The 23,533-nt window shown below is 36.4% G+C and overlaps 5 protein-coding genes across 5 annotated transcripts; 1 reads left to right on the top strand and 4 right to left on the bottom strand.

The window, feature by feature from the left end:
• Positions 1 to 4,547: 4,547 nt before the first annotated feature.
• Positions 4,548 to 4,939, bottom strand: CBG27194 (the record flags this gene model as incomplete). Its single annotated transcript, XM_045238007.1, has 3 exons — positions 4,548 to 4,739; positions 4,811 to 4,888; positions 4,934 to 4,939. 3 exons carry the CDS (start codon positions 4,937 to 4,939, stop codon positions 4,548 to 4,550), a joined length of 276 nt encoding a protein of 91 aa, XP_045100216.1.
• A 510-nt stretch (positions 4,940 to 5,449) lies between these two features.
• CBG19314 lies at positions 5,450 to 10,744 on the bottom strand (the record flags this gene model as incomplete). The annotated part of the gene is made up of 8 exons (XM_045238006.1): positions 5,450 to 5,680; positions 5,731 to 5,913; positions 6,316 to 6,438; positions 6,675 to 6,774; positions 7,877 to 7,880; positions 8,207 to 8,274; positions 8,917 to 9,248; positions 10,682 to 10,744. 8 exons carry the CDS (start codon positions 10,742 to 10,744, stop codon positions 5,450 to 5,452), a joined length of 1,104 nt encoding a protein of 367 aa, XP_045096746.1.
• Positions 10,745 to 12,931: 2,187 nt separating this feature from the next.
• CBG27193 lies at positions 12,932 to 14,079 on the bottom strand (the record flags this gene model as incomplete). Its single annotated transcript, XM_045238005.1, has 2 exons — positions 12,932 to 13,092; positions 13,869 to 14,079. 2 exons carry the CDS (start codon positions 14,077 to 14,079, stop codon positions 12,932 to 12,934), a joined length of 372 nt encoding a protein of 123 aa, XP_045100215.1.
• Positions 14,080 to 15,503: 1,424 nt separating this feature from the next.
• Positions 15,504 to 17,544, top strand: CBG19313 (the record flags this gene model as incomplete). Its single annotated transcript, XM_002637533.1, has 6 exons — positions 15,504 to 15,652; positions 15,700 to 16,057; positions 16,106 to 16,574; positions 16,622 to 17,188; positions 17,235 to 17,415; positions 17,463 to 17,544. 6 exons carry the CDS (start codon positions 15,504 to 15,506, stop codon positions 17,542 to 17,544), a joined length of 1,806 nt encoding a protein of 601 aa, XP_002637579.1.
• A 589-nt stretch (positions 17,545 to 18,133) lies between these two features.
• On the bottom strand, positions 18,134 to 20,879 carry CBG19312 (the record flags this gene model as incomplete). The annotated part of the gene is made up of 8 exons (XM_045238004.1): positions 18,134 to 18,205; positions 18,255 to 18,349; positions 19,099 to 19,116; positions 19,497 to 19,860; positions 19,918 to 20,110; positions 20,158 to 20,249; positions 20,298 to 20,565; positions 20,869 to 20,879. The coding sequence occupies 8 exons, from the start codon at positions 20,877 to 20,879 to the stop codon at positions 18,134 to 18,136; spliced, it is 1,113 nt and encodes a 370-aa protein (XP_045096745.1).
• Positions 20,880 to 23,533: the final 2,654 nt, after the last annotated feature.

The raw sequence follows: 23,533 nt of genomic DNA, 5'->3' as shown, positions 1-23,533 counted from the left end.
GGCCAATATCGGCACAAAAGCTGAACCCTCCTCAACTTCGGACAAGAAATTACAAGTCGACAAACGAGTATATCTAAGCAAGTAGGTTATAAAATCGATCATCGGTCCATATCGATCAACTTCTCAAACCTAAATCACTGATCGATTATTTGAAATAGTCCAAAACACAAAATTCTCCCGCTGGACTGTTGCAACAAAGACCAAAAGGAGAACCTGCACAAAATTGGGTTGCATCAATGTTCAGACGGAACTAAAAACTTTTTCACAGCAAAGAAAGTGGGCGTGGCTTATTCCGATATCCTTCATCCCTCCGTTTTTTTTTCTATTTTGCGCACACTCATCGAAGAAAAGGTTTCAAGAGCAAATCGATTCAATTTCCGTTCTTTTCTACAGAGCCCAACCCCTTTTCTCTTTTCTATTTCTACTTCTGTTGCTCAAATTCCCCGCGCATCTGTGTCACCGATCGAGGTAAACGAAATGAAAAAGTCAAAAAATTCAAAAAAGAAAAAAGAAGAAAGTTGCCAACGGAAATTAGAAAAAAAATAAAACGAAGACGTAAACGGTGAATTTCAAGATTCTGGAGACAAAACAAAAGGAAACAGAAGAAGAAGAAGAGAAGAAGATGTTTGGACACTATAGATATATTCCATGTGAGCTTCTGTTTCTGTGTTGAAAAGAATAGAGAGAGAAAAGAGAAAGGAGATTTTTATGCGAGGTCGTTAATCGTGTTCAATCCAGACGAACATAAATTGGAAGTAGAGGGATCCATGGGTTTCGATTAGAGTAGAAGAGACCTCTGGGAATCAGAGAAAAATCTATAATCAATTATGGTAACAATGAAATGTCTGGGGACTGTATAGTTGTGTTTTTTTTTTCAATTTAGTACCGAATAACAAAATGTGGGAGGAGAATAAAACGGCCCCAATGAGTCAAAGGGAGCGAAAGCGGTAACTGGAGACTGGAATAGAAAAACAAGGTATATGGAACTGCTAGAAATAGGGTTCAATTTCAAATGTTTTCGAACGAATAGCCATTAAAATGTCACATTTTCAGAATATATCAGTTACAGGAACAGAGACGAGATATGATACTGTGGGAAAAAACAGGAACGGGAGTAGAACAGAAATATAATACGAAGGAGACAAATAATTCGGAGGGTACAATATTTTTGGGGTCATCGAGGTGCGAGAAGTTCAAATTTGGTTCCTCCGAATTGTGGATTATGTACCCTTAAATTGTTGAAACATTCGAATTTCGTCCCTACGAAGGGTACAACACATATAAAGATGGCATGGGTGGAACCTGATAACAAAACGATTCAAAAAGTTATCTCAATAGTTCTAAATTGGTCTTCCTTTGATAAAACCGCACTATAGTAGAGTTGTTTTAATCCAAGCCATCTCAAATTTCGGGAAACTAATAATGACTGATAAAATGATTGTGATTTCCTGATGATACACATTTTATATGGTACCCAAATTTGAACTCGGTGTATCATGCTCAAGCTCTATTAGGCATCAACAGTTTGAGCTTCAAAGTTACTGTATGAGTTGGTCGATTAATAAGAAGTAACTTTAAATACAGTGCGTCAAATAATTATAGGACCCCCCGAGACTTTGGGGGTTCTGAAAAAACTAAAAGTGATATCAAAATTCTGTAAATTCCATTCGATTCAGAATACAAAATAACCCCCAGGTAGAAATTTTCATGTTCCTACATCTTTTTAGACACAGAAAAACGAAAAATCTCAACTATTTTAGGGTTTAAAATTGAAATTTTTTGTTGGAAACTGTTGAAATAGTCTTAAAACCGTCTATTTTGACGGTTTAGACAAAAATTGATTCCTCTATTCAAGTTTTAGAAAAATCAGACATTTTCGCCATTTTTAGGGTTTTTGGAATAAATCACGAATAACTTGGCTCCCGGGTAAGATTTTGCGCTGAAATTAATAGTAAACATTTCTGCAGTGGTTTGGAGTGTCTAATAATTGTCTTGGTGCTATTCCGAGCCGTGGTTTGTAATTTAGGCGGAACTGAAATTTCCAAAACTGAACTAGAAATTCGATAATTCTGATTTTCGTTAAAAAATCGATTTCACAAGTAAAAATCATTTTTTCCGTACGATCTAACAAGTTCAATGGCAACTTCAGAACATCTTTCCGACGCTTTATACAACTTGGAAAATGTTTCGTTTTGGCATTTTTTTCAGTTCAAAGATCAAGCTGAATTATCAGCAACCAGTGGTCGAGAATTGCTAGAACAGTTGCAACATGATTATGAGCTTTCTTGAGATATTTCCTATTAACTTCAGCGCAAAATTTTACCCGGGAGCCATTGGACGTCTGCTGGAGGGTCTTTTTGTTAGTACGGGTGTCTAAAAAGAGGTAGGAACATGAAAATTTGTACCTGGGGGTTATTTTGTATTTTGAATCGAATGGCGTTTACAGAATTTTGGTATCACTTTTAGTTTTTTCAGAACCCCCCAAATCTAGGGGGTCCTATAATTATTGGACGCACTGTAGGTAGAAAAATAGTCAAAAAGGATCGCGCATAATTACCCAAGTTTGTACTACCATAACATTTAAGTGAAGCGTTGTTCTGGGCTCAAATTTGGAGCGCCCAAAATAACTGGCCAAGTTTCAAATTATTTGATCAACTATAAGCTGAGTTATCGCTGTCAAAGTTGTTTCATCTCAATAGAATCTGATGGAGCATTACGCCGTTCATCTATACACAATAATAACGTTACCTAGACTTGAGCAATAGCTTCGAAAATTGCAGTAGCTCTGAATCAAACGTAAAATTATATTTCTATCAATTTTCGTGCTTCCAAGATACTTATGTCTAAAGATATACCCGTTTTTATCAGTCCGGAAAATTTTAAGCCATCCTCTTTATCAGAATGATGATTTTGATCTATCAAGCTGAAATACCGTCGAGTTTTATTCTAGTTTGCGCTACTCAATCTTTTGCAAAACAACAAAACGTTGAACTCCAAACAAAAGAATCGAGTGCAAAAAACTTCAAAAGATCAAAAATGTTTTGGAGCTCAACACAAATACCCAGAAAACACCGGTCAAAAAACAGAGAATGGTAGTGGTGGTGGGTCATGACTCTTCGGAATAACAAGAATCGAGATTGCTTCTGGCGACATCCGACGCGAAGAGTCTACTCGTTTTAGCCCGCATGACTTGTTCTTCGAAACTGAACTCCTCGACCAAACTTCGAGAGGAGAAGGTGTGTGCTTTCTGCCACCTCTTCTGCACGCACTTCCGGTAATTCGAACAATGAGTATTTTGTTGAAAAAAAATAAAGAAACAACGAATGAATGGGATGGAGATGAAGAAGACGTCAAGGATGGAGATGATGTTTTCAAAGGTCAATTCAAAAAAGAGTTCAACAGAACACTATGATCTTTAGGATCTTCTAGAATTGGATTCGGAAATTTAGGATCCTTTCACTTTAGTATCCTGCTATCGAAGGAACCAAAACTGAACTTTCTCTGCATTAACATAAGTTCAAAAGTTTGGAAAATGGGTTTCTTAAGTTAAGGCGACTAAGCTGAGACTTCAGTTGGAAACCCAACTCAGTTCTGAGTCAATAATTTACTGAGCATTTCAAAAAACAACTACAAGTTTATTACTCATGGCTCCGGCAACATTTGACCCAGTTTATTTATGAGTGTTTGGTCAACCTTTTTGAGTTATTACCTCCTTTTCCTACTTCGTTTTCTAGAGTGGGTGGCTACGACGACATCCTTCAATCCCTCTTCGTTTTCTATTATATAGCTCTGGGAAGATCGAAATATTTTTGGAAAAAACGAATATTCTTGAAAAAAAAATTTTGAAGAATGCATAGATTGTACTTGTGAGGGGGCGATAGATAGAGACAAGGATGAGAGGAAGACAACTTCCTGGTGAGAAGTGTAATGACGTCTGAGAGTAGGAATCGTGAAAAAGATTCCAGAAAGACAAAGAAAAGGAAGGTAATTGAGATGTCCGGTGGGGGATATCCCTAGGTTAAAACACACACTTTTGTGTCTGACTATAATTCAAAAAAAGGCGTGTTATGGAGTTGAAAACGACTGTTAGGAATGCATTTGGGGCTTCCGAATCGGATGTAAAGAAACTCTTGAAACAGAAACAGGTAACAGTTTGATGTTTAAATTATCATAATGAATTTATGTTAATACATAAATTTCCATATGTGAACTAATCAATACCGTTTCCTCTAATAAACCCCAACTGTCAACTTTGAGCTCAATCATCTCAATTCCTGTGAAAGATATCAAAAGTCTATCAACTGATAAGTTTTTTCATAATATCACCAAAATTTTATCAGTTGACCTATTTTTGATATCTTCTACGGCAATCGAGATAGTTGAGCTCAAAGTTGGCGGTTTCATTGGCCTAGAGCTCACAATCAGTGGAAATAGGTATATTCAAAACGGGAAAATTGTCTGTTCTCCTATAAATGAAAGGCAAACTGATAGAAACTTATTCGAGTTTATTCTTAAGTTCAAAAAGAAAATCAAAAGAAAATTAACTTTTATTTGGATTTTTCAGATTCTCCTGGTGACCGAGTCATCGGGCCGATCAAATGAGTTCTCATGATTTCCCACATATCCGTCCATGTCCAAATCTCTGCATCGTATGAAAGTTTGATCAGTCGGAATGTTGTAACAACAAGTTCTTTCGCATGGTTAGGTTTACTATAACAGAACTTTGCTATTTTGTAAACCTGGACACAGAATACTGCGATTTTTCTGAAAGTTTTCAGGTTTTCTAAGCTAGTTTTGAAATTTCGAATACCTCAATTGTCACTTGGAGAATATGAGTAACAAAAACAAGGAACGAGATGAAACTGATCCACAGATTTTCAACAACATCCTGAAGCTTTTTTTAATTTATCATTCAACTCAAAAAAAGAATAACCTTCATATTGGTTTCTCTAGATTTAAAGGATTTTTTGGTCTGGAAATCAGCAAGAATTTCATCCGCATCTGGCGATGACACTTTTGGAACTGTAGTACGAGTTGAATTGGTATTTTGCTAAAATTTAGAGTTTCAGTGAAATTTTAATTATAGAAATTTACCATTTGTATCGCCTGATACTATCGCTTCCAGCTACAATGACTTTCTGGTTACAATGACATTCGAAACTTCAATAGTTCCCGAAACCGACCAATGGCCGGGTGATCTAATTTCGCCAATTGATTTATTATCATTCGAAAAATGAACAGACTTGAAAAAAAATTATACTAAAAGCTACCTGTGAGCGATAAAACACAGGAAAATTAAAGGCTCGGGAAGGGTGAAAAATAAGTGAAGTGAGAAAGAAAAGAACAAGACTTTTTTGGTTGGTTTTTTTTTGGCAATTCAATATTTTGGAGACTAGGAACATCATGGGGGCTAAGAATGTATCATCACAGAGAGTTGAATTGAGGGAATTTAGGCTTGAGCATTTCCAGCTTCAACAACAGATTGTGGTTCGTTTTCTCCTCGCCATGCCTTCAGCTTCAGAACTGTTTCAATGGCAAACAACACAGTCAGGGCGACGCAGATGACGGCAGTCATGATAGCAGCTCCACGTCCATCGGTTCCCCAACTAGCAGACAAATGAACCATCAACCAGATTGAGATGAAGTTGAGAACAGTGTTGATTCCATAGAACAGTAATTCCTAGAAAATTGGAAATGGAAAGAGTTCGAAGGATTGGAAATATTACGTACAACAACAATAAGACCTTCTCTGGCAGCTTCATCCTTGAGGGTGAGATGTGGGAAGATGACGTATCCGAGGAGAAGGCCGGTAACAACAAAAACGCATCCGAAAGAGATGTGCTCAGTGAAGGCAGCAGTTGTTGTACGACGATCGGCACAGATGGCAAGGATGAAAGCGATAGAAGAGAGAACCTTAGAATACAAATGATTTTTTGAATTTCTATTTAATGCTGTGTTCAAAGTTCCCAAATCTGAGATTTCTGGGCCCACAAAGTAGTCCAAAGTGATGCTTTGCGGATCTTTAAGCGATAGGGTGTACTGTCGCACTGGTTTTCACTGTGCCCAATTGGAAATATTGGGAATCTGGGTGTCACTTTGGCTGCTTTCTGGGCCCAGAAATCTCAGATTTGGAAAAAACATAGGGCTTCCAGGCGGTCGGGAAGTCTGTCCGATCGACCGACCGCCGACCCAGCCGACCAACATGTTTTTCTTTTCGTTTTTTCTTGGTCAGCTCGGTCGGCCGGCGCTTGGCCGACGGTCGCCGATTTTTGACCGGCCGAAATGAAAGCCATATTTCCACTGTGTCAAACTCACAATCTCGGCAATCTTGAGAACTCCTGGAAGAGTCGCCAAGAATCCAGTGTTCAGTTGTCCTTGACGGTTGGTTGGAATGATTTTCACCTTGTTAGCCATGTGGAACTGAAGCTTCTTCTTCTCCTGAAATCAAAAAAGTGTAACATCGAACTCAAAATCGTTATCTTTTTTATGCGCGCTTCCCTATACAACTCTTAAGAACCTTTTTTGGAGAAGCAGTTGGAATGGTGATATCATCGGAATGTGGAACTTCCTTGGCTGGTCCCAATTCGACGGTTGTACCTTCTTCTGTTTTCATCATTTTCACCACAATCCTTCAAGGACAGCAATAAAGAAGGATTATGATTCGAAAGAGATACGGAAAAAGGAGACGACGAGAATTTAGTACAAAAGAAATAACAAGACCAGCAAACCCAAAAAAAGTTATGATATAGAAAGAATTCCAAGTTTTGCCGATTCCTTTTATTCTCTTTTTTTTCCTTGTTCGAGGTGATGACAAAACACCGAACAATTCGTGCCTTCTCCAATATGAGAAAAGAAGAAAGCAACAAGAAAAAACTATCAATAAAGCCTGGGAAGTTTCCAGGAAAAGTAAAACGAAGATAGATTTAAATTGGTCTTGTAAATAAAATAGACAGTCGAGATTGACCCGGTTTGGGAGAAAAGTGACAGAAGATACGTGTATAGTAATACCGAGATGTTGAAAAGAAGAAGAAGAAAAAGGAAGGAGAAGGAAGATCCGTTGAAGATGATAGTAGCATTACGAGGGTCAAGAACCGAGAGATGAGAGATCGAGAGACTATTGTACTTGTCTCGAAATTTCTTTTTTTGATGGTGTCACAAATTAAGAAGGGAGAAAGTTCCGGAGATCCTTTAGGGAGATCCTCATTGGAAAATGTTTTTCTTGATAGGTTTGCAATCTAAAAGACACACCAAATCATGGTTCAGTAAATACTCGAACAAAACCTAACAATTCTTTAAAAGTTTTCCGAAAATTTCTAGAATGCAAGTCTGCAAGTTTTTTGAAATCACATAACCTACAGTACCAGTCAATAAGATAAACAAAAAAGTTATTTTTTTTAGTTTTTGTCCATTTTTTGTCCATTTGACCATTTTCAGGAGTCTGGAGCTCGGCTGTCACATTTCCGATCTCTTTGAAAATTTTGGAGGGTGTGAAATAAATTTGAAATTTGAATTGAAAGCTTCGCATTCATAGATTTTTTTTGAAAATTCCTAGTTTTTCAGATATTGGACGATTTCAATAAAATATCCTTTTCGGCCTGTTTTTGTACTGAAAACATGGAAAACCAGGTTTCTTTCAAAAAACTTGAAATAACTGAAAAACTGGGAATTTTCAAAAAGTTCTGTGAATGCAAAGTTTTCCATTTAGGTCTGTATTACATCCATAAAAGTTTTCGAAGTGGTCGGAAAATTGAACGATGTTGAAAATGGCCAAAAGAAAAATGCTTTATTTTAAAAAATATCTTATTGCCCGGTACTATATGCATTTCAAAGTTGTCAAAAATCTCCAGAATACAAATTTACAAGTTTTAGAAATTACAAAACTTGGGTCAATCCTACAAAACGAGACTAATTACGAGACTAACAAATTCATAATTTCGTTTCGCTTCATAAAATCTGAGTAACATGGAATGGGTCGTCAATGTTGACCGAAAGTGTCACTTCCACGGAAGTAGTATGTGGTCAGAGTATTGAAAAGTCATGTCCTAACACAAAAGGGTCATGTTCGTCCTCTTGAAAATATCCGGAAATGGAAGGTGAAACTGGGAAAGAAGAGGAAAGAGAAGAAGAAGAAGACCTTGAATGATATTCTTCCTCGTTTCTCGCAGGGGTGATAAAACACAAATACACTGATGTTCACTTCGGAAACAATACATTTTTTTGTTGGTTTTTCTACTTGTGAAATCTGAAAAAAAGAGCTGCTGAAAACAATTACGGCTGGTTGTAATCAGAGCAAAAAAATATTATAGCGAACAAAGACTGAAACTTCATACCTTTGTTGTTGACTGGGTGGTGTGACAGATGTGTGATGGAATTTAGAAAACAGAATAAAACCTAATTTTTGAAGATGATATCATAAACGTCATTCGAAAAAAAAACAATTCAATTAACTGGCAAAGAAGAGGTGTTGCAAAACTTTATACCGTAATTTCTTTAATAGAAACCCATTCAAAACGTTAACTTTGAGTTTAATTCTCTCGGTTTTTCCGAAAGATATTAAAAATCTGACAACTGATAAAATATTAATCATACTATCACCACTATTTTATCCGTTCACAAATTGTTGGTATCTTTGACAGGAACTAAGATAAATTGGCTCCAATTTAGAAGTTAGGGATGGCGTTCTATTATAGTGTTTACCGTAGCTAGGAATATTCAATTTTACATGTGAATGCATTTACCTAGGTTTTCTACTCAATAGACCTTCTCAAGAAAAAATAAACGGTTTTTGAATGAAACCAACAACAGAACTTGAAAAAAATGATAAGAAGGTGTGGTCTCTCTCTCTCTCTTTTCAAGAATGTCTAACGTCAATCGGGATAGTCTTGGGCGGTCTTCAGTTACCTTTTCTGCTGTTACGACGACGTCGACGCCAAAAATATATATTCAGAAGAGGAAATCGATGGGAATAGAAGAAGAAGGAGGAGGAGGACAGGTAAATAAATAACTGGTAGAAGGGTGGAAAATTGTGTGATGAAACAGCAAAATGGAGAGAGGATCAAATGCGGTTGGGTGGACCGGATCTGGGATATAAAATCTGGTACTCTCAAATTATAATACATTTTGTTGATGAAATGACATAATGCGTCTCTATGAATAAAAATACACTCGGCTGTCCATTTTTTAGACTGTAGAAAAATTCGAGAAAAACTGTATAACAGCAACCGTATCAAATCAAACAAGCTGGTCCACTATCACGGCCGAAGAAATCAAATCTTTGCAAACTAAATATTGTCCTCTGAAGGCCACCCAAACCTTCCACTTTGAACTCGATTATCTCGAGTCTTATAAAAGATATGAATTATTTGTCAACTAATACACTTTTATCATAATATCAAGTGAATGTTATCAGTTGACGAATTCTTGATATCTTTTACAGGAATCGAGTTAATTGAGCTCAAAGTCAGCGGTTTGAGTGGGCTTATGTTAGAGGAAATGCCGTAAAATTTGCCGTAAAATAAAATCTATTAGCATGTTATCGGTAAATACAATTTCGGGTACATTCGGCTTTTTCAGTTCTATTTTTGTTTGGATTTGCAAATTTTTTTTGTAAAAAAAATAAAACAGAAGAGATTTTCCTTTTGGAACCGAAAAATATACGAAACTATCAAAGTCAGCGCTAAATTGAGAGTTGAGTCTATTTGAGCTCAAATATCTCGATTCGTGTGAAAGATATCAACAAGTGAACCTCTAACAGAATGCTTATCATAATATCACCAATATTTATTAGTTGACCACTGTTTGATATCTTTCACGGGAATCGAGATAATTGAGCTCGAAGTCAGCGGTTTGAGTTTGCTTATGTTAGAGGAAATGCCGTAAAATTTTTTGACATTATTTTGCCAGGTTTTGATATTTCTATCAAGTACGAAGATAATTTTGGTTTTACGGAAAAGTTCGAACTATAACCCTAGTAGTAACCTACTATAGTAGGATAATTTTATTTCATTTTAAAGGCTACATCAAATTTCAAATCTTGAGGATCTATGGTTCATTGGGACATTCTGTAACTGACATGAGCAATAATCTGAAGGTGAAATAAGGAATATTTCATATTTGCAACAAACCGAGCCGAGCCGGACTGTGTATTATTCGAAACATTTTTTATCAAAAGAATTTGAGAAAATTGCAGAAATTTCATCTTTTTTTCAAATGTAATAAACCCGGGCCCAGCCCAGTCCGGTCAGGCCCGCTGGCCGGTTTCTAGAAATGAATAAAAATTTTCAGATTTATAATAATGGTAAATTAACAAACATGGCAAATTTCACAAATGGAATACACAGGCATCAGTCTCTAGTTGACCTACAAAAACTGGTTCAGATGAGAATTTACTCATAGTCAGTTTCAACGGTTTAGGTTTAAATTATGTTTTGAGAGTTATGCCAGTAGCTCAGATATTGTATTATTTTCTATTACTGTAACGTAATTAGTAACTAATTACTCATGATGGCTAATCCTGCTAAAACACGAAATCTGACAAGCGCTAAAATCTGTCAAACACCTTGAGAAAATCCCCCAAACAACTGCTATCTATCTAACACTCTTTTCCTTCTCCTCAATCAGTCGTTTTTTTTCTGTTCGCGGGGGCAGCAGCAGGTTACACGGGACTCACACAACAACGTACCACTGTCTTGGTTTCGGTGGTTCCGTCCGGTTTGCGGATTGTGATGATTTCTGTCTCACTCATTTTCTCGTCTTCCAGTGGATGCTCTTGGAAACTGGCGGCCGCACGACGTACCTCTCCTGCAATCAGAGAACTTTTTGAGAAGGAAGAAAAAAGAAGGAAAAGGTCACAAATCAGTAAATGAGGGAGTGCAAGAAACAAGGATGTCACAAATCAAACTGGCCAAATCGCCTTTGGAGATTTGAAACTCACAGATACCACAACTTGAGTTCAGTGGGATATTTTGGTGTAAGCAAATAAAACTATTTCCATCTAATGAACAAAGATCAACAGAACGATGAACTAGATAGGAGATTAAGAACATAAATATGTGGTTCAATAAAGTTTGGGCTCTTAAGTTTCCAATGAACCGTCCCACCTACAGTACTTCATCTGATAGGAGCCCATCCATCTCATCAAATTTGAGCTTAATTATCTTGATTCCTGTGAAAGATTTCGAAATTTTGTTAGCTGAAAATATTTCTAATATTACATATGATTAATAATTTATTAGTAGACAGTGTTCTGTTGTTATCTTTTATGGAAATTGAGATAACTGAGTTCAAAGTTGAAGGTATCCGTGGGCTAGAGGAATACGGTACATTGGAAGTTCAACCTGAATTATCTCGGGTCCGGCGAGATTTATTGAAAGTCATTTACTGACAATATATTTTGAATTTCTTTATAAAATTTTATCAATTAACAGAAATAGAAATCTGTTGCGAAAAGCGAGTGAAATTAAATTAAAGGGAAAGTAATGGTGTGCCGTTCTATGATAAAGATACCCTATACTCGATCTTTAAGCTCAATTATCTCAATTTGTATGAATTAAAGATATCAAAAATGTGTCAACAGATAAATTGTTGGTGACATTATGATCAAGAATTTATCAGTTAACAGCTTTCTGTTACCTTTTATAGAAATCGAGATAATTAAGCTCAAAGTGACGGCGAGGGCGTGCGATTCTATTGGCAAGCCAAAGTAACTAATTTTGCTGCCCAAACCTAGTCTAAATTCCTCTCTAGCTAATAAAACTTAGAATCCAATTTGACACAAAACGATAAAACTGATAATTAGAACGAAGGAAGATTTTCATCACCGAAATGTGAAAAAAAAACGTCCACACTCTTCCTTTTCCTATTTTCTTATTTTCGAAAAAGGTGATAAGATGAAGAGAAGAAGAAACAATCGTCTTGGAAGTTTAGTAAGGGCGGGAACTTCATATTTATCAATACTTCCTGATTTAAAAAAATAAGGTACTGTCATGGTAACTTAAAAAACAAAAAAGTAGTGGGCTGGTGGCGAGCAACGAGGTACTAATCCGAATGTCAAACTTTTGAAGATTTTCGTTTTTCGAAAAACTTATGTCCACCGAAAAATACCTTCTAGAGGAATCGCTGCTGTGTAGTTGACAGAATTTCGAAGCGCCGACGATACTGACTTCTCGTCCGACATTTTTCTTTGTTTCAGTTGACCAAAATGATCGAATGAGATAGAAAAAAAGCGAACGATAGACTGTAACAAAAAAAAGACTAAAGAGAAGAGGAGGAGCTGAAAATTGATTTGCTGTCAAAAAAGAAGAAGAAGAAGAAGATGTTGACTAAAAAAGACAGAATAGAAGTTTCACGTGGCAGAAAGAGGAAAAAAGAAAAAGTTTGGAAGAAGCTCCCCCAGTTAACTTTTGTCTTGGTACACTGTTTGTTCAGCAATAGAGATTGAACGGAAAGGTTTTTGGCAGGAAGAAGAAGCACTCGAGGAAATAGTTCCAATTTCAGAGAGAGCCAGACAGGCATTCCTCTTGTGACGTGGCGAACAGAGGCCCTATCTTTTTACTTATACTCCAAGGAATCTTCTTTTTCAAGAAGTAAGTTATCAAATCAGTTCAATGAGTGTCTGTGTCTCTCTAAACCCAGCGATCTCTTACTTCATTCAGATGATTGATTTGTTTCTTTTTTTCATTTCGCGCATCTTTTGGTGAATAGAAGGAAGACGAAGAAATTTGGGTATACCTATAATTGATGACAAGTAGTAATGTTCCAAACGAGTAGCTGGCAGATGGGTGATGATCATGATGGAGGACTAATAATAAGAGTTTCCTTGAGCCATTTTAGATTTCGTTTCAATATTCAGAATTAGGAATGAAGAGGTACGTCACGCAATTGGAGGGGCCGGTTTTGCAAAGAGAAATAGAGAATAAGAGGCGACGATTGATCAGAATGAAAGTGATATATGAAGGAGGAAACCACTTAGGAAGATGCTGGATAAACATGAACTCAATTGTTGAAAAGAACACTGTGAGAACAGTTTGCAACAAAAAGAGTAGAGTCTCCTTGACCCTACTAACTTCTTTCTCTGCCACAGATACAAAAAAACTGCTGAAAAAGAAAATGTTTGCAATTCCCCAATTTTCCAGTTTACCTATATTCTATATTCTTAAAAGTAACTTAATTAATGTTATTCAAAAGAAATTGGGAAACATACCGTATTCCCTCTAATAGAAGCCAACCTAACCGTCAACTTTAAGCTCAATTATCTCAGTTCGTATAAAAGTTATAAAAAGGCTGTCAACTGATAAATAATTAGAGGTATTGAGATGAATAATTTATCAGTTGGAAAGTTTTTGATATCTTTCACAGGAATTGAGATAAATGACCTCAAAATTGACGGTTTGGATTGACTTCTATGAGAGAAAATACGGTAATTCAAATTGGAGTATTGGAATTATTTTTCTAGTAATTTTGGTCAATTTCTTCAAAGATTCATTTTTAAAAAACCATAACGCTTAAAGAGCATCTACCGTACTCAGATTACACACAATAAATTTTACAATTTGAATGTATTGCTGGTTGTAAAATTACTTGCAAGCGTGCATGTAAGAATTTTCAACTCTGGGCTCTACCGTGACATATAGGATCTTCTAAAAATCTTGTTCAAAACATGTCATGGTAGAAACGAAATCTGTCTGAATAAGAAACGGAGATACAGAAAAATACAGAATATGTAGAACAAACATAAGACATATAGATTGAGTTGCTACAGAATCAAATATATCTAGTAAAACATTTCCTTATGTTTGCTAAATAAAAGAAACAATTTTCAGCACACATTCAGAAAAGTTCCGATGCTCTAGAACATATCAAAAACCCACCAAAATTAAACTCAGCTTCGGCAGCTCCTCCATTGAGGCGATGAGATTCAAACCTTAGATTTTTCATCCTCTGTCGTCTCGTTTTTACTTCTACTTCTACACTAATAATTTTTCGAATGGCAACACTTTTGAGAAGAAAGTAGATCCCGATTTCTTCTTCCTCTCTACGTCTCATAATGTTTTTACAGAACAACTGTCCTCTAAAGAGCATTTGCTCTTTTTTTTTCATCCCCGTTTAACCTGAAGAAAGTCGTATTTCCGTAACCATCGGTGCTCTCTTCATCCTTCTTATTTTTACGTTGTTTTTCTTGATTAATGGATCTTTGAGAGTGATTAGAAGGGAATGAGAGAATCAGAGAATGTAAAGTGATATCTTGGAAGCATCCTGGAAACAACTTAAGAGATAATTGGTTCAGTTTTCTGGAGGAAGTTGGAAAAAAAACCATGACATCATTTTCACAAAGGGAAGTTATTGTCGAATTAAAAAAAGTGACACCTGAGAATTTGAAAAATTTTGCTTTTTTTGATCTACGAAAAAATGCGGCAAAAACGTAATGTTTCAGAATTTCGGCTCGTTCGAGCTACTTTCGCGTTTAAGTTTAGTTTTTTGCTGAAAGATAGATTCTAGAGATGCTAGAGATCATTTTTATACCAAGAAATCAAAATTTTGTTCACAAAATCCCACTAAATTCACATAAATAAATTTGTTATCTACAGTATCCGTTTTCGCTCCGCCCCCTCGTAAATCGACACGAGCGCCGTCTCCGAGATTTTCAGGTGTCACTTTTTTTAATCCGACAATAATGAACGAGGGTGTGTGAACTCGGAAGATGCCCACTTTCAACTGATATTATAATTTTGATTTTTCTAGATTGAAACTTTTTTCAGAGCTTTTCTATTTTTCCCGGGAAACAAAAAACAACAGATTATACAAAATTTCTCAAGAAAAGAATCCACTGTGCACTGTTTTATTGATTTTCCACATTTCCAGGAGAAAAATACAGAATACAGGTGTTTGAACAGTAAAATCGATAGTCTTTATGTTGTCTCCCTATTAAATTTGTTCGAACAACATCCCATATTTATAGATTTGCATTGAATTATTCTCGAAACTGGCGTTCATGTGTAAAATTAGTATTTTCTCTGTTGCGCGCCGCGCGGTTGCGAGAAACGCGTGCGCGGCTTGCGAAAAAAATGGGCGGAGAGTTCGTTTTGTCACAATTCCGGTGGCGGTTGCTCCATTTTCGCACTTTATGGAGCATTTTCAGCTATTTTCATTGATTCTCTTTGTCGTTATGATCTTTATCTTATTCGATTTCCTCCTAAGCCCTTTTTCACCTACTCTAGCCTTTTTGAAAAGGTCATAATGTTGTCTTTCGCAATTTCCCTACAAACTAGCCTCAAAATATGCATTTCTATTAGAATATTATGCATTTAGTTGAGAAATTTCAAAAACGATCTAATTTTAAAACGAATTCCCATTCACACACTCAGCAACCACGATAATAAGTCATTGAACTCGAAAATGATTCAACTAGCGAGTCAATTTATCGATTTTTGCCTCAATCCTCGCTATTCCTTTCTCAAATTCGCATACACCTATTTTTTTTAATTTTCAGGGTCAGTTCAATCGAAATGTCTTCCTCTGAGTCAGCTTCTTCGGAAGACGATAGAAAGAAACCAACTGCTGCCACGTCGGACTCAGATTCGGACTCCGATGCTCCTGCGCCGAAGAAGAATGCTAGTGATTCATCGGAATCGGGATCCGATGTCGAAAAACCAAAGTGAGTTCTTTTTTTTTTTATTTTTATGAGTAAAATTGTTTTTCTAGAGCCGCACCTGCCAAAAAGAAAGTCCTCACGAAAAGGAAACGAAAGGCATCCAGCTGCAGCGACGATGGTGTGGACAACAGTCTATTCGTTGATAAAGAGGATAAGGCTAGATGGATGGGACTGTCAGAGTTGGAAAAAGAGAAAGAGATTTTCGAAAGAATCGAAGCTCGTGAGAGTGCCCAAGCTCGAGAGGAAATCGCACAACAGCTTGCGAAGAAAGCCAAAAAATCTGAAAAGAACGCGAAAAATGAGAAGAGGCGAAAGATGAACAGCGGAAGCGACGGAGGATCACCTAAGAATCGGAATTCATCAGATTCAGATTCTGAAATGGATGCAGAGTTTCATCGACCGAGTGAAGTAAGAATATCTCATACTAACTAACGTTCATAACTTTTCTTTTTGTAGATAAACCGCAAACATAAGGAAAAGAACGCGATGGATGCTCTGAAGCACAAACGTAAAGAAATTGAAAAGAAAAATGCGAAGAATGCTGCTCTCTCCATTGACGCTGTGTTCGGTGCCAACAGTGGTTCTTCCAGTTCTTCCAGTTCAAGTGAAAGCTCACGATCTTCTTCGAGTTCTCGTGAATCATCTCCAGAACGGACGGCCGAACAAGAAAAAGTTCTTAAAAAGGAGGTTGATGCTTTAGCTGAACTTAAAAAATCCCGTCTGTCTCGTCATAAATTGTCGCTGATGGTCCACGCCCCATTCTTCGACTCCACTGTCGTTGGATGCTACGTTAAACTCGGACAAGGAACCATCAGTGGATCGGATAGCAAGTACCGAATATGGAAGATTGTTGGTGTTGAAGAGACAAACAAAGTCTACGATCTGGAAGGGAAGAAGACGAACAAAAGCATCAAATGCCAGTTCGGTAATTATCGTTTTTAATCCCGCAAAAAATGACCAACACCGTTTCAGGTAAAACTGAGCGCCCGTTCCGTATGCAATTTGTATCAAACGCTGATTTCGAGCAAGTCGAATTTACGGAATGGCTAGCGGCCACTAAAGCGTATGGCGTCGTCCCGACAGTCGATATAATGGATAAAAAACGTCTTGACATCGAGAAAGCAATCAACCACAAATATTCGGATAAAGAAGTTGATCAAATGGTCCAGGAGAAGTCCAAGTTCCAAAAAGTTACCAGAAACTTTGCGATGACGAAGGCTGGCTTGTCAAGGCAGAAAGAACTTGCTCAACAGAGAGGAGATATTCGAGAAGCCGAAAGGGTTCAGAAAGAAATTGACGAAATTGAACGGACCGCCGATGAGCTGGATAAGCAGAGAAGCAAGTCTATCAGCGCGATTGCGTTCATCAATCACAGAAATCGAATGTCAATCAAGGATGCTATGCTCACTGGACAAGTAAAGATTGAGGAGAACAATCAAGATGATCCGTTCACCAGAAAGAAGGGTGGTATGCGTGTAGTATCTGGATCTAAGTCTAAATTAGATGGAACTCTCTCAAACTCCTCATCGACGACTAACTGTGAGTTCTGCTATCTTTTAAAGAAAATTCGTTATTGATTTTTCAGTGTCTGAAACTGGCAAAGAGTCAACAGCGAAACCGACACTTCCACCTCCGAACCTTCCAAAAAAGAAGACGAATATGTCCAGTCTACACGATTTCGATCTTGAAATAGACTTTGGGAAACTTAAGGATCTTAGTGCATCGGATCCAGCTGCAAGGCGCACATCCATGACCACCTCTGCTAGGTATATCATATTATAGACTTCCAGACAAGTTCCAAAATAAATTTCAGAGGAATTCCAAGCAGTGGTGACTACCGCATGCGCCGTTCAGGCGGTGGAGACGCGGGTCCATCGTCTTCGTCAGCATTTTAAATTGATTTTACATACCATACCTCGTATGGGCACAAAGATACTATCGTTACGTTTTACTTATTTCCATTCGTATGATAAACCGAACACCACACAGTGTTCTGTTCCTTCTCTTTGTAGTTCCCATTCTCTCTCTTTCTCTCTTTTAATCCCCCTCTAAAAAGTTTTGTTAGACAATTAATTTTCGTCGGAATAAAATAAATCGTAATAAAGAACGACATTCGAAAAACTATGCAGATATTGCTCATGCCAGAGAATCTGAGCACCCTCGAACACTGTGGTTCCCTAGATCTGCCCCTCCAAAAGATACTCTATTCACCCTCCTGTATTTTTCTAGCTGTGACATACATTTTTATCGTTTCTCATTCCATTTCACCTTTTCATGTTCTCTGTTCTCTCTATCACCTTGTGCTGTTTTAACGGATTTGTAAACTTATAGAAATCTCTGTGAATTTGTCAATACTACACTTTTTCTGTTTCATAATAAATTATTTGTAATTTTATAACAAAATGTAGTTTGATTTATTCAAATAACCCGGAGAGCAAGAACAGTTGGAATGTGGACGAAGAAGTGCAAGAGTTCGTTAACAATCTAAAGTTCTCTGTTTGGTTTTGCTCGTAGAAAAGAGCTCTTGCTTAGCGAACATTGACAAGCGACAGGAAGCTGGAAATCGGGGATTCAAAATGAAGGGAATCGGGTCAGGAAGTGTTACCTGAATTTGCTCCACAATCCAATCCTCGCAGTTCTCATCTCCAGTATTACGGAGTACTTTGAATGAAAGAGTTTGGACACCGCATTGGCCATGTGCTGAAAGAATTAGATATTACAAGCATTGTGGGCGGAGCTTAAAAGTTTTTTTTCCAAATTTCAAGCGGAAATATCGGACATAAAGGGCACAATAGACACAAATAACACTTCAGTTTTGTAGAAATTCGTAAATAGGAAATACCGCATTCCGTCTAACAGAAGCCCACCCAAACCATCAACTTTGAGCTCGATTATCTCGATCCCTGTGAAAGATATCAAACAGTGGTCAACTAATAAAATATTGGTGATATTATGATAAGTATTCTGTCAAATGTTCACTTGTTGATATCTTTCACACGAATCGAGATAATTGAGCTCAAATAGACCGAGCTCTCAATTTAGCGCTGACTTTGAGAGTTTCATATATTTTCCGGTTCCAAAAGGAAAATCTTTTCTGTTTTTTTTATTTTTTATTTTTTAAATTGCAAATGCAAACAAAATTAGAATCGAAAAAGCCGAAATTACCCGATATTGTATTTACCGATAACATGCTGATAGATTTTATCTCGCTTTCTGTAAATTTATCTCGCTTCCTGTGAAACATATAGAATTTCCGTTAAATGATAAAATATTTTTGATAACATGGTTAAAAATTTGTCAGTTGATTGCTTTGTGATATCTTTCACAGAAAAACAGATATATGGATTCAAAGTTGACGGTTTGGGAACACTCTATTGAGAGTGATTACGGTGATTTATAGTTGAGACTTTCATACGAAATTTTGAGATTTTGTAAAAAACTGCAAAAACAAGCTACTTCTGTTTTCACTCTACAATTTTAGTTCCACCGTAACATAACGCTGTAAAAATGCAAGAAAATACCATAGAAGCCCACCCAAACCGTCAACTTTAAGCTCAATTAAGTATCTCGACTCCTATAAAAGATATCAAACAGTTATCAACTATAAAATTGCTTATCATAATATCGTCATTGTTTTATCTGTTGATAAATGTGTCATATCTTTCACAGGAACCGAGATAATTGACCTCAAAGTTAACGGTTTAGTTACTATGAGAGCAAATATAAAATTGTAACATTTTTTTTGTTTTTTTTTCAACCTGAAATTTAGAATTTTCAGACACTTGACTGAGGATAGCTATTTTATCTTGAACCCATGACGTTCCCTGTTTTCGAGAAAAAAACTCACCCTTGTCGGTAAATGTGTCAAAAATACATCCCATCTCTTGTGAATTACATTGAACCGTATTGAAAATCTTTGGAAAACAGTTTCCATTCAACATATAAAGTCCACGACATGCCGAACACAAAGATTCATGAGTACCTCCATCTATACTCTCTCCCAAATCACTACACGTTCCGACGGGAATGAAGTTTCCAAGAGAGCATGAAGATCCAGTGGGCGGGGCATCACTGAATACCGACGCACGAAGACGACCGAAAATATGTCGCATTGGAGAATAAGTCGAGTTGGATTGCGATCGATGAGCTATTTCATCGTTTAACGCCGATTTTATCATCTGACATCTCGGATCACAATTTGGGGATGATGGCTAGAAGTTATGAGTTTTAGTATTACTGTATTACTGTGGTTACTGTACCTGTTGAACCGAAGCAATCAAAATAGCATCATCCATCGTACTACTCAATGGATTCGAGGTGAATGAATCAGCAAAGTTCTGAGAAGCCTCTTCCACAGAATCAGCCATAAACATCTGGTTTCTTCCGCCAGCCGATTCTAGCAGCTGATATTTTTCCGCTTCTGAATATTTTTGACACTGAACGTTGGTGACAGGACGAAGTCTGAAGATTTGAATTTAGGACTTTTTTAGAATATTACGAATTCTCACTTTTTCATCCGAATTGGAAGTTTCACAGATTCTTTTTCTACCTTTACTGTTGTCTCTGGAATAGGTTGAACTGTGGACACCTCGGTTTCATTCTGAAAATTACTTAACAAAATATTTCAGCTTCTTTTTCATTATCTTACATCAAAGTCTTCAATAATTTCAAAAGTTGAGTTGATCAAAATGGTAATTTCAGAATCATTCATGGAAATATGGCCTGTCTGGTAACCATAACCTCTATCCAGTTCAGCAGATATTAATAGGAACAAGTTGAAAAATAGTGCAACATAAAACATGTCAAGATCTGAAAAAGGAATTATATGGCGTGCCATTTGAACACACGTAGGGCGAAAGTAAGTGCGAGCAAGCTGAGAAAGGCGCCGGAGCCGCGCGGAAGCGGATGTTTGTGCTCTGCGGATGGAAAGAGAGTGCGGAAGAAAATAAAAAGGAGTAGAAAGAGAGCACCGTGGTTCGCAAGAGAGTTTTTTTGAGCTTTGAAGGATGAGGAAATGTATGTGACGAGTGGAATTATAACAGATGGAGCATTGGAGAGGGGTTATGTAAACAAGATAATTACACGGGAGAGAAGTGATTAGGATGTCTGCGAACAAGGGGTAAAGGTGGAAACATGACTCATGTAAGTTCTTAAAATGGAACAGTAGGAAATAAAGCGTTGCATTGATAGCTCTATTTCATTTATTCCACCTATCAAACCTTTTGCTCATAGTCATCTACAATATGCAAACAAATGTTTTCGAAAAATTGTAAATTACCGAAAACACTAATACACGGCTATCCTAGACTTGCACTTTGAGCTCAACTATCTCAATTTCTATAATAGATAACAAGAATCTGTCAACAGGTAAAATGTTTGTCATGACATCGCCAACATTTGATAAGTAGTCACATTTTTTATATCTCTTATAGGATTTGAGAAAATTGAACTCAAAAAAAAGTATAGGGTGACCTTCTATCAGAGTGTTTACCGTATTCATGAATTTTAGGCTTTTGCCAGTTACATTGGTCTTTAAATTTTATAGATTCTGGGAATTTGGACCGTATGGTTTTCAGCACTTTATGTTCATCCTCTTATTGTTTTCAATTTTTAGTTTTATATTATTAAAAATTATTGATAACTTTTAGAAACTTTGGTGACTGGTACTGTTAAACATGCTGATTACAGTGCTAATTTATTTCATTTCCAAAAAAACCTAATTTGCGCGAATTTCTGAAAAAGCTGTCAACTAAAAGTTAAAAAATCCCTGGTTTCTTACGGGCACTAACACGAACAAGGAAAAATCATAAATGACCGGCTGGAATTTTTTAATAGCTAGAATTTTTCCTCATGGTGGATGAAATATTTCAAAATCTTGCAAAACAAATAACGAACATTAACAAGCTTCAACTGAAAAAGAGAAACATTTAATGACACAGTTTTTGTGCTCTGAAAGAAATAGGAAGTCATTTTTCAGCAAAAAACCCTAGAGCTATCTGTGCATGATGATGCCGCGTTGGCTCATTTTTTTCTTATTTTGTTATCTACTGACTGTTTTTTTTCTTATTTCATTTGACACTCCAAAGATAACAAGACCCATTCGTAGTTCTGCACCTATTTGAAAAAACGAGAAAATTGAAAAAAGGGAGAGCTCAAAAGATTATTACTGTTTTGGAGCCTGCATCAACAGCATTTTGAAATAAAGCCGGAGTAAACAGGGACAAAAAGCTAATAGAGCGACAACTGTATGCGAATGAAAAAAAAAGAGGAAAAAGAGAGTGTGTTTGTTTATTAGTATTGTGAAAATTTTCACTGAAAAATGACCAATGAAAATGAACAAAAAATGGGAGTGCTGACATAAAAATTACATATCTGATGGCGCAATTCCAACTTTGACATTCAAAAAACATAATAACATGGATAAAAGAAAGCATGGGAAAATAGAAATACATGATAAATAAAAGAAAATTTGCATATGAACTGATAGAAAAAGTAAGTGATCAGGAAGCTTTTCATGGGTTTCCTGGCGACAAAAGTCGCATTTTTTTCTTTTTTAATAACAAAATACATTGGAATTAGCGATATTTAGAAATTGAGCTATTCTCAGAAAGAAAAAAGAAAAATACAATTTTCTGAAAAACTGCATTTCAAGAATGCAAAATAATGAGACAATTTGTTGTTCTGAAAAGATGGAAAAGACTATTATTAATCTTGCTTTTTTGTCTTGTTTTCTTCCTTATTATATTTTTTGTTCTTTTTCCTGGAACCTTCTTGGATACTGGCAATTTGTAGGGTTCCAAAACAATTTCTGTTTGTAAGATGATGTTAGAAAATAGCAAACTTTCTATGCAATTTTTCTGATTTCGAGATGACCTGAATGTTTCAATGAAAAATATGTTTACTCTGGTGAAGCCCACCCAAAAACCAACTATGTGCTCAATTATCTTCATTCCTGTGAAAGATATCAAACACGTGTCAATTGATAAAAGTTTTATCATAATATCACCAATATTTTATCAGTCGACAAAATTTTGATATCTCTCACAGGAATCAAGATAATTGAGCTCAAAGTTAACAATGGAATTCTATTAGAGGAAATTCGATATATTCCTTTCCGCAGAATTTGTTTTCAATAGCCGATGTCTTCCAGAGCTTCCCTGAGCTCGAGTACTTTCAAATAACTTTTTCATTTTGTGTTGTTGCAATTTTTCTAAGAAGATTTAATTAAACTTCTCTTCTTCTTCTTTTTTTCCCCAGAAGAAGATAAATATTTTCAAGTTCCCTCAACTAGTACGAAATCAATCTTTTCGTGTTCTTCGTTTTCCAGTCTGGTTAACAATTATTTCTGAAACCCAGAAATTATTGAAACAAGAGCGACATATCAGTTTCAACTCGTATTTTTTTCACAAATTTGCGTCTAGACCGACGACATAAAAATGTCAAAGGCCGAGTTGTTAATCTAGAACAACATTGGATTTGTGCACCTCTCTAAAGTTATGTGTATCCTAATTAAAAATACGTATTCGATGTTTTTTCTTAGATTTCTGACATCCAAGAAAACAAGTTTCAGACAAAATTTATTTTATTTGAAAGGAAAATTAGGATCTAGTTATGAGATGAAGGATATTATTCTGGTTAAAATCCGGAGCTGTGGAAGAGCACCGGTGGCCGTGAACGTCCCACAGTGACGACTACCGTAATACCGTAAAACCTGTATTAGAAGGGCCCATTTAATAAAAGCGTCTCTCTAATAGAAGAGCCCTCCGAGAGGGGCTTGAAACAATAGAAGGCTCCCTGTCAAAATGTACTGTTTGGAATTATAATTTTTTCAGTAAAAAAATATTCCGAAAATTTCACGAATTCCCAGAAATTCATTAAAAAAAC

This window comes from Caenorhabditis briggsae (assembly GCF_000004555.2).
Source record: "Caenorhabditis briggsae complete genome, chrV, whole genome shotgun sequence".
In the NCBI taxonomy this organism is placed as follows: Eukaryota; Metazoa; Nematoda; class Chromadorea; order Rhabditida; family Rhabditidae; genus Caenorhabditis; species Caenorhabditis briggsae.
This window is presented reverse-complemented; position numbering and strand designations above follow the sequence as displayed.